Genomic DNA, 10,481 nt, shown 5'->3' on the forward strand with positions numbered 1-10,481 from the left:
ACTGAGTGAGTGACTGACTGAGTGACTGACTGAGTGATTGACTGAGTGATTGACTGAGTGAGTGAGTGATTGACTGAGTGAGTGAGTGACTGATTGAGTGACCAAGAGAGTGATTGACTGAGTGAGTGAGTGATTGACTGAGTGATTGACTGAGTGAGTGACTGAGTGAGTGAGTGACTGATTGAGTGACCAAGAGAGTGATTGACTGAGTGATTGACTGAGTGAGTGACTGAGTGAGTGACTGACTGAGTGATTGACTGAGTGATTGAGTGAGTGACTGAGTGAGTGAGTGACTGACTGAGTGATTGAGTGAGTGACTGAGTGAGTGACTGACTGAGTGATTGACTGACTGAGTGATTGACTGAGTGAGTGACTGAGTGAGTGACTGACTGAGTGATTGACTGAGTGATTGAGTGAGTGACTGAGTGAGTGAGTGACTGACTGATTGAGTGAGTGACTGAGTGAGTGACTGACTGAGTGATTGACTGAGTGATTGACTGAGTGATTGAGTGAGTGATTGAGTGAGTGACTGAGTGAGTGACTGACTGAGTGATTGACTGAGTGATTGAGTGACTGAGTGATTGAGTGAGTGATTGACTGAGTGATTGAGTGAGTGACTGAGTGACTGACTGAGTTAGTGAGTGACTGAGTCAGTGCGTGAGTGAGTGACTGAGTTAGTGCGTGAGTGATTGACTGAATGAGTGATTGAGTGAAAGGAGAAGATAAAGAGAGATAAAGAGTGAGGACACAGAGAGAGAGAGCGCGTGAGCGAGTGTGTGTGTGTGTGTGTGTGTGTGTGTGTGTGTGTGTGTGTGTGTGTGTGTGTGTGTGAGAGGGAGGGACGGAGGGTAGATATAGAGCTGGCTGTGCTCTGTCTGTCTCCGCTCCGCTCTCCTCTCTCCTTCTCCGGTCATGCTGAGCGTTGTGAGCAGCGCAGCCATGCTGGGGGAGAAGCCCGCTTCCTCCGCCTCCTCCGCCTCCTTCGCCCCGGATCCCCGCTCGCCCTCCGGCTGGATGGGAGGCTCCGGAGCCGCAGTGCTGGCGTTGTGCATGTTCGTGGCCGCGCTGTGCGCGGGCGCCGCGTTTCTCCTTTACCGGGCTGTTAGAGGACGCTTCGGGGGAGACACGAAGGACGCGGCCGGAGAGAAGCAGCACCGAGCCTTCGACTCAACCGAGTCAACAGGTAAAGCGGACAATTGTTGAAACCATTCGCTTCAAATTGAGCTGAATTTGGCCCAAAGCGGGCAGCCCGGCTGTAGCTAATGCCTCTGCTAATATGAGCCATAAGCTTACACGAGGCGTCAGCTACAGTGGTCATCGGACTGACCACTGCACAGCACATTTAGACGATTTTCTGGCTTCCAAACTCCCTAATTTGTCTCATCAGCTCATTCCTGAGCTTCACACGAGGTCAAAATGGTACGTCAGAGTAAGGAAAGCAGTAAAATGTGCAATGACAAGCGCAGGATTTGGGGAAACAGGGTCAATCTTACAGATCTGTACAGTTTCCAAGTCCTTCATGAGGTTAAAGTGCTGTGCTATAGCAGGGATGCACTGAAATATGCAGGGCACTACAGGCTCAGAATGGAGAAACGCTGATCTAGGTGTCGTCACCGGTGTTGCTTTCATGCCCTGGAGCAGATAAGAGGTTGACTTCGTCTGATTACCTTACATATGGGTTGATAAATGGGCCTGTTGATCAGCATTGCTGCTGTAGACCTCCTTCTCTTTATGGTTTGAGGTGTTCGCACCATCACACCAGAAACTGGGTTATTTATGATCTGTGATGGCCACATAAGCATGCAAATAGGTGTGTGGTTTCAGTAGCACACAAATCAGACACTAGGGTTCATTTACTGTGACGTTAAATCTCTTCAAACTGGTCTCATGGTGCGACGGCTTCCTTTTTTCCAGAAGTAAGTGATGAAGGCGGCTCGGAGGAGTGTGAAACTGATTCCAGCGAAGCGGTGATCCTGTCCACTGCCAACCACGCAAAAATATCCACGGGCCTTCCAGAGGAGGACCTGAGAGAAACCACCATCAAGAACCTGAATGAACCCACTGAGGATCTTCAACCTGGCTTGGTAACACGAGACGACACGAGAGAAACGAATGGAACTCAGTATTCTGAGTGCTACAAGCGCGAAGGTGACACCGCTGAAATCGTTAAGGTGGAGGCCGATTTGTTTGATTATCAGCACGAGGGAAGCACGCGTGTCGAGGACTCTCTGAAGGAACGCGTGCCTGACGTTGAGGAGTTTGAAACGGAGTTGCACGGAGATGTGGACGAGCCGTCTGAAACGGAGAGTGCCCAGGAGACTTTGGAAGCTAAAAATGTTCCTGTTCACAAGTGCCAGTCTGTGGAGGATCTGCTAGACAACACCCTCTTGGCTCCAGATGTTGCAACCAAGCCTAGCAAGACTGAGCTTGCTGTGCCTGAGCCAGAGTTTTTGTCCAGCACCACGGAAGCCGATCACAAGGCAACAAAGACGGAAGATGAGGAGGCATTTAAGAAAGGCTTTGAGGACAATGTTGAGCGCCTTTTTCCTCAAGTGAGTGAGTTTGACTTGTGCTGTTATGATGAACAGTCACATCTGCTAAGCTGTAATTTGGTGTCAGACAAAACCGACAGCATGCGGGATGAGGTACAACGTCAGCAAGACTTTGGCAGCAGCAGCAACAGTTTGGGCAACGCTGTCCAAAACAGCAGGTACGACCCGTCTAACAGCAGGTACAACCCTGTTCTTGACCATCCACAGCAAAGTTACTTGGGTTTCACCACATCTAGCCTGCGAAGTGACTCCACAGGTCAGGTGCAGCTCCCAGATGCGAGCAGGGAACGGTCAGTGGTCACGGTGGGCTGCAGTGTGAGTGCACCAGTGGAAACGAGCCTCGACAAGAATGAGATCAACATCATGGAGGCCATTATGGACAGCAACGAGTGGCTTAGCACTGGACCCCCAGACACCAGGGAACTCCCCTGGCTGACACAAGCGCAAAGTAACACCGGTTATGGATTTAAGACCAACACGTCCTTAGTGCCGCCTGTTACAAGTAATGCCACAGACATCTCCTGGCTAAAACCAGCTCCAGCTAGCACCAGCCATGGGCCTGTCGCTGAAGAGAGCCAGTCACCCCAAGAAAAGACGGAAGGTTTCGTGGTCGCTCCGGAGGACACTGTCGTTGGTGTCGCCAATGACGAGGAGGATTTTCTGAATAAGAAAGTGGCCGCAGTGTCACCAATGCCTCAGATGGTGCGGGTGAGCTTCAGGGTGCACTACGTCACACACTCCCCCAGCCAGCTGCTGGCCGTGACGGGGAGCCAGCAGGAGCTGGGCGCCTGGGAGAGCTTTTTTCCTCTTCAGCGGGTTGAAGACTGGTTCTGGGCCAACACCATCACCCTTCCTACGGAGAACCAGGTGGAGTGGAAGTTTGTCCTGGTGGAGGACGGAAAGATCAGGCGCTGGGAGGAGTGCGGAAACCGCCACCTTCTGGTGATGGGACAAGAGGAGGAGATTCGCCTCGATAAGTGTTGGGGTTACATGTGAAGTGGAGAAATGACACGGTGACCTGATTCCTTACAGCAATAAGAATAATAATCACAATCGCGGGTGCGTTATTCTAAACAGATGTTAGCCTAATTACTGAATATTAACAAGCTGTCCAAACGAAGCATGAGGCTGTGGTACTGTTAATGTAGCAATAACCCAATGTATTTACAAATATGCACATTTTCACTTCAGTCAGTGATTCGCTTGTGTGTCGATTTGTATCCAAATGTGTCTGTCCTGATTAAGACTTTGGCAATTTGACCAGCAATAACTATATGTAAATAACTAATAGCTTGTCCCACCCTCCTCAGAGATATGGTCCACTTTCCCAGTGACTTAAGTGTAATTGTTGTTATGCGGTATCGTTTTTTTCCGAGTAGATGTTTATGTATATATCAGGATATTTTGTATATCGGCTAATAAGAGCTGTATCCTATGTCTAATAAAGCAGCATCAGTAGCTATTAACCGCGCTAAACTGTATTTGCACAAAACTCGAAACGGCTCGGCGTCGGCGCTGAAGCTTTTCCTCGTGTTGTGACATTGTGAATGAATCGGATTTGCATGCCGGCGTTGGTGTTTATGTAATCAGGGAAAGTAGCTCTTTCGGTGCCAGCGCACTGGGCCGTTGAGTTATCGGCCTGCTTTCGGAGCACAGCAGTGAGCCACTCTTGCAGCCAAAATCCCTTTCTCCCCCCACCCCGCTTCCCGAGAGCTTGGCAACGTGCTCCGATGAACTGATGATCCGAAACCAGTTTGTCCCACCTTATCCCACATCCCAGTCCGTGAGCTTAGCTGAGTTAACTTTAAAAGTGCACTCCGGCCTAAAACCACAGTTTAAAATGGTTACCGTTATTTGTCATGGCTTAGCTTCGTGTCCCTCGGCCTCTTCGGTTTAACGTGGTTTTTCATGTCTTCCTTTAGCGTCTGCCTGTGGTGTCAACCAATCCCACTTAAATAGTACTAAATAGTGTGTGTATATAATATAAAAGTACCTCAGTCTTCAGTCAAAATCCTAAAGAAAACCATCTTTCTGTCTTTTAGTACAATAAGGGCACCAAGTTTTTACCCTTTCTGTCAGAGGAAGGAAGCTAAGCTGAGGCGAAGTAGGTGTATAGCTTACTTTAGCTTTAGCCGCTGAACCACGCTAGCGTCCGTGTGAGTCTTACTTCAGTCTTCAAACGAAATAAACAGCGGTTCCGTCTTTATTTTGCGTGAGATCAGTGCCAAGGACGTTTTTTTAAAATCCTTTTAGCCCAAGAAAGAAGCCAAACTAAGGGGTCTAGATTAGCTTATTTCAGCATTAGCCACTTATCACTTGGTGTAAATCGTACCTTCATTTTCATACAAAATAGAAAAGAAACCACTATTCTGTTATTATTCATGACCGAAATGGTTCCAGAGGATTTTTTTACCATTTCAGACAGAAAAAAGAAGATAAACTGAGGTGGCTAATGTATCTAGATTAGCTTAGCCTGCTGGAGAAATAGCAGCGCACACCAGCAGGAACTCCCCGCTGGTCTAAACTGGTCTAAACTGGTCTAGCTGGTCATCTCGCATGGTCTTGCTGGTTAACCAGCATACCAGCATTAAAAACACAACATTTGCTGGTTTTGCTGGTGGCCAGACTCTCTAGTCTGTTTTTTTTTTTCTAGCAGGGTGCTTTAGCTGTAGCTTTAGCTTTTGACTAGTCCTCCTCATCTGATGAGATCTATTTCTGTTCTTTGAGTAGTTCTCTCCACTGATATGACGATTTGAAGTGGATTTGAAGCTGAAAACATCTTCCTAGCAGTAATGTTAGCTATCTAACAAGGAAAAGGCGTTTTTAAACCGTCTACCTGCAAAAAATTTGACCCCAAAGCAGCGCAGATGGGATTCTTCTGGTCTTTAAACGACAAAACCTTACTGAATAGTCTACTGCAGCAGTAGGAGGCAAATCGGCATATTTACAGGTGTAGTGTTGGGTCTAGCTTTTCATTTAGGCTGGAGTGTTGCTTTCAGCTAAAAAGTGAGGGCCGTCCAGTTGGACCGTACTTGCCTTTTCAGTTGGCTGGCATTGACTCGAAACCTGAAATCTCCCTAAATGAAATGTTTTAAACTATTGTGAATCTAAACAATCTGTGCAATGTGGATGAAACATGATTCTTCTTTCTGAATCTGTGTGACGTGTTGTCCACGTTCTTTGAAGGCTTTAATTCACGTCACTAAGAAAAATGCATTTATCACCACAACTTTGCCTTATAAAGACTCTGATGTGCTGCTGTTGGGATTATTTTTATTGTAAATATGTCTGTGCTCAGGTTTATGTTTAGTGTGTGTTGATGTTTGTCACAGTTTGAGTTCATCTTTCGGTTTCTCTGTAGTTTTAGTGATGGCCAGTGAATCTAATAAAGCGAATTTTTAAGGTGAATGTGACTGAAGCTGATTTTGTGCACAAACTCCACAGTTATGTTTTAGATGCAACAACAGTAACAATATATATTTTATAGATTGTTATGCTTTTTTTTTTTTTGTTGTTGTTTTGCAATAAAGCAATAACATCAGACATAACAAGCTCCCAGTCAGCTGTCCTGATGCAAATTAAGTCATTAGGCATGCCCTGATTACTGGCAGTACTTCGCTGGCTTCACTCCTGGGGCTGGAAGATGGTTATGAGGGTCGTTTCATCCTCCAAACTTGAGGCTGCTTTCGTTTGGGACATGACTGAGAAGACGAAATATTTCATCCTAAAAGAGCTGCATTGTGTTATATTGTAAATCTAGGCACATAAATGTGCTGATAATGCAAACTCATTTGAGTATCATATCAATAGTATTTCCAGCAGTTAAAGTTAAAGTAGAGACGCCCAAGGTAAAATATTCCTCCAGTAAAAGTAGAAGTTCCTCCCTTTAGACCTCCACTTGAGTAAAAGTACTAAAGTATTTCCCTTCAAATGTACTTAAGTATAAAGTAAAAGTACTAAAAGAGTAATTCTGGCTCTGATGTCCTGTTATCATTTTTATAACCAGACTGGCTTCATGAACTCATTTCAGGTGAAAGTCCTCCAGCGTCTCTCTTGGTAAACCAGTCTTTTAATAGAACATCATTAATTAGTGACGCTGACGTCTATTAAAATGATCAGAAGCACAAAACACTGAAGGTAAACAGTTTCCATCAGGGAGAACCGAGTGGCTCTGAAATCACTTTTTACACACAAGCAAAGTTTCAGTTTCAGATTTATTTACAACTTAGTTCCAAGTTTAAGTTGAATAAAAACTGGCTTTAAACTCAGGATCACAGATGAGCTCCTTTACTATGTTGATCTGTAGGCGTCTGTTCATAAACATAAACCAGCCCAAACTCATTTACTATAAAATGAAATGGTGTTTGTAGAAATTCAGAAAAAAGCCGCGTCAGTCTCGACTGCATATGTGGACATATTTCTATATTGAGCTCTATTTACACAAAGTTAGGTTAGTTCATCATTTATGTTGAACAGACTCTCCCAAAGTTTTACGCTGCTGCGCTGACGTTGAACCGCGTGCTGCACTGGGTCGGTATGACCAACAGGTCAAAACCAGCTCTAAACAAAGTGACCGCTGGGCCCTGATTGGTGCTCTGGCTTTGCGCTTCTTTCGTTTTGACATGTGACGTTTTTATACACACAGAAACCAAAAGGAACGACAGATTTCTCAAAATGTAGGAGGAAAAAGTCGGATATTAGACTCTGAAATGTAGTGGAGTGAAAGGAAAAAGTCGCCCAGAATAGAAAAACTTCAGTAAAGTAGAAATACACAAAAAAACTACAGATAGTGAAGTATTGATTCATCACTCCAGAGAACACGTTTCCACTGCTCCAGAGTCCAGCGGCAGTGCTTTACGCCACTCCAGTCGACTCTTGGCTTTGCACAGAGTGATCTTAAGCTTGTGTCCAGCTTCTCGGTCATGAACACCTATTTTTATGAAGCTCCTGATGCTCAGCTCTTGTGTTGATGTTGCTTCCAGAGGCAGTTTGGAGCTCTGTAGTGAGTGATGCAACAGAGGATATGCGATTTTCCACATACTACACACTTCAGACCTCATGAATTTGTCTACTGTTTCAGGGCTGAGCTGTTGTTGCTCCTAGACACTTCCTTAACAATAATAGCACTTACAGTTGACTGGGACAGACCTAGCAGGGCAGAAATTTAACAAACATTCTTGAGGCTAAGATCCTATGAGAAAGTCGCTGCACTCTTCAGTTTGCCTATGGAGATTGCACAGCTGTGTTCTTGATTTTATACCCCTGTTAGCAATAAGGCGTGTCCACACACCTTTTGCCATGTGGTATATATGAAGAGAGAAAATACTGTGTAAGTTCCATAAATTGGGAACAACAACGGGAAAGGATCTTCCGCCCTTGAGAACTGAGAAATGATTATCCCGGATTGCGAGTTTGCTCTTGCTTGTACACGTGAATGAGAGATGGGGTGGCTGTTGTAAGAGGAAGAAACACAAGCAGTTCTGCCAGGCCCTGTAAATGATTCATTTGGCCTGCAGCAAGAGTGAGCAACTTAAGGTTGGGGTGGGGGGGGGGGCGAGAAAGAGACTCAGAGGCTGTCACTAACCCCGTAACAGCCCTAAACACGTCAGGAAATCAGAGGAAACCTGAAATCCCTTAATTATGTCTTACAAAGTGGCAGAGCTGACCAGAATGTGGCTCGGAAACACCATGCTGTGTGTCTGTCATTACATCATCCACCACAAAGAGAGCGAATGGAGGTCCAGTAACTACACACTGATGAAGCAGAAGCCTAGATTAGACTGCAGATGCCAGACTGGTTCAGGTAAGGGTTCATCTGAATAGCCTTGTTATCCTGCAAGAGGGCAGTTATGGGGTGGACGTGCCCTGTGTGGACGTGCCCTGTGTGGACGTGCCCTGTGTGGACGTGCCCTCTGTGGACGTGCCCTCTGTGGACGTGCCCTGTGTGGACGTGCCCTCTGTGGACGTGCCCTGTGTGGACGTGCCTGGTGTAGTTCACACTTTCACACAATGCCAAAATGCATGACTTCACCGAGTGAGAAGTGTTTAGCCTTGGTCTTGCTAAAGATCTGCTTGTGGCTTTAAGGCATCATTCTTAAAGGGGAATTCCACATATTTTTCAAAACTGCTGAATCCCACTTCTGACATGCTTTAAGCTTAAAAAAAAAGAAAAGCAAGAAAAGTAATCGGGGCAGTCGTGGGCTGGGAACAGGTTAGGGAACTGGCCCTGTAACTGGAAGGTTGCCGGTTCGATCCCCAGCGCCGACAGTACATGACTGAGGTGCCCTTGAGCAAGACACCTAACCCCCAATTGCTCCCCGGGTGCCGTGGATAGGGCTGCCCACCGCTCCGGGCAAGTGTGTGTGCTCACTAGTGTGTATGTGGTGTTTCACTTCAAGGATGTGTTAAATGCAGAGGTGAAATTTCCCCGTTTGTGGGATTAAAAAGTATCACTTAAACTTATAATTCAGTGGCTCACTTATATTCAGTGGTTTGGTGTGCAATGGGTGATTGTAGAGACCAGGGATCATCAATATATATATATATATATATATATATATATATATACATATCTTTCTATATATATGACTTTCCAAGTCATTTTGGGTCTTTTATTTTAGTCCATCCATCATGAAATTTACACACAACAAACTGAAAAACATCAAAAATGGAGATACAAGGTTTTCTTCTGCCAACAGCAAAATATCAAAATATATATAACCATTTTATTTACTGTGTAAAATCACCAGTGAACCTATGCAGTGTTGATGATGGAAAAACAATAACAAACTTGAAAAACCAAGTTTTCTTTGGGGACTACTTTGCCTTACATTGCCCTGCGTGTACCCCTAAAAAAGGAATGGAGCAAATTAAACGGGATTTTAAAAAAAGACATTTTAAGCCAATGCTTTGTCTCAAATCTGCCACAAAACAATGTGTCAGATCTCAGGCAGCACATATCTAACCAGCCCATGTAGGAACTTTCTGTGAGGGAGCTTTCACAGGTGGACGTCTGGTTCCTATCACCACCACTGAAAACAACTCTGACTCAGCAAGTTTCTCTAGAACAGAGCATTTCGCATCAGATCACTCTGAGTGACTCTGTTTACATCTTAACCATTTAATTATGTGGAATTTTGGAAAAATCAGTGGAGTTCCCTTTAAAACAATGAAAATCCAACTAAATTACATCTCCAACCAAAGAACAGCAACTATATAGGACAGGACATTCCTTAAAACCAGAATATATGAATAGATAAATATGGAGGCCTCATATGGCTTAAGTGACCCCTGTTGAACTCCTGTAGAATACTGGGCGTCCCAGTATTGCTTAAGTTCAAACAGTCCAGCTTTTACACACTGGATTCATCCAGCTGAGTTGAGCAACCGCAACTACTTTCCTAGAACAAAGTCAGAAAATGGGTCAGTCCAGTGTTAATTCGCCGTACGCCTCCATACGTCGTGAGGTAAAAATAGCCAAAGTTGGTCAACAGCTCACATTTGTGTTAGAGGTCATCAGTAATATTTTCTTATGTAAAGGCTAAAAATCCCTTTCTGGCCGAGTTGATATTCCTTTTCCTATTCTAGCCGAGTAGGAATATCAATATCTTATACAGTCAAACAACTGAATATCAGATCAAATAAAGTCCAGTTCGGTCAGATTTCAACACCATTTACTGAACATCAGATCAAACAAAGTCCAGTTCGGTCAGATTTCAACAACATTTACTGAATATCAGATCAAATAAAGTCCAGTTCAGTCAGATTTCAACAACATTTACTGAACATCAGATCAAATAAAGTCCAGTTCGGTCAGATTTCACCAACATTTACTGAACATCAGATCAAATAAAGTCCAGTTCGGTGAGATTTCAACAACATTTACTGAACATCAGATCAAATAAAGTCGAGTTCGGTCAGATTTCAAGA

General features: G+C 44.7%; 1 protein-coding gene across 1 annotated transcript; it reads left to right on the plus strand.

Annotated features, from left to right (window-relative positions):
- The first annotated feature begins 820 nt into the window (after window positions 1–820).
- On the plus strand, window positions 821–5,960 carry stbd1 (starch binding domain 1). The gene is made up of 2 exons (XM_017717994.2): window positions 821–1,183; window positions 1,915–5,960. The coding sequence occupies exons 1-2, from the start codon at window positions 913–915 to the stop codon at window positions 3,546–3,548; spliced, it is 1,905 nt and encodes a 634-aa protein (XP_017573483.2). The 5' UTR covers window positions 821–912; the 3' UTR covers window positions 3,549–5,960.
- Window positions 5,961–10,481: the final 4,521 nt, after the last annotated feature.

This window comes from Pygocentrus nattereri, chromosome 16 (assembly GCF_015220715.1).
Source record: "Pygocentrus nattereri isolate fPygNat1 chromosome 16, fPygNat1.pri, whole genome shotgun sequence".
Lineage (NCBI taxonomy): Eukaryota > Metazoa > Chordata > Actinopteri > Characiformes > Serrasalmidae > Pygocentrus > Pygocentrus nattereri.

Bases quoted from the DNA above. Each gene is read 5' to 3' on its own strand.
- stbd1 (XM_017717994.2), top strand. From the start codon at position 913: ATGCTGAGCGTTGTGAGCAGCGCAGCCATGCTGGGGGAGAAGCCCGCT. The intron at 1,184-1,914 runs GTAAAGCGGACA...CCTTTTTTCCAG, and splicing joins CGACTCAACCGAGTCAACAG to AAGTAAGTGATGAAGGCGGC.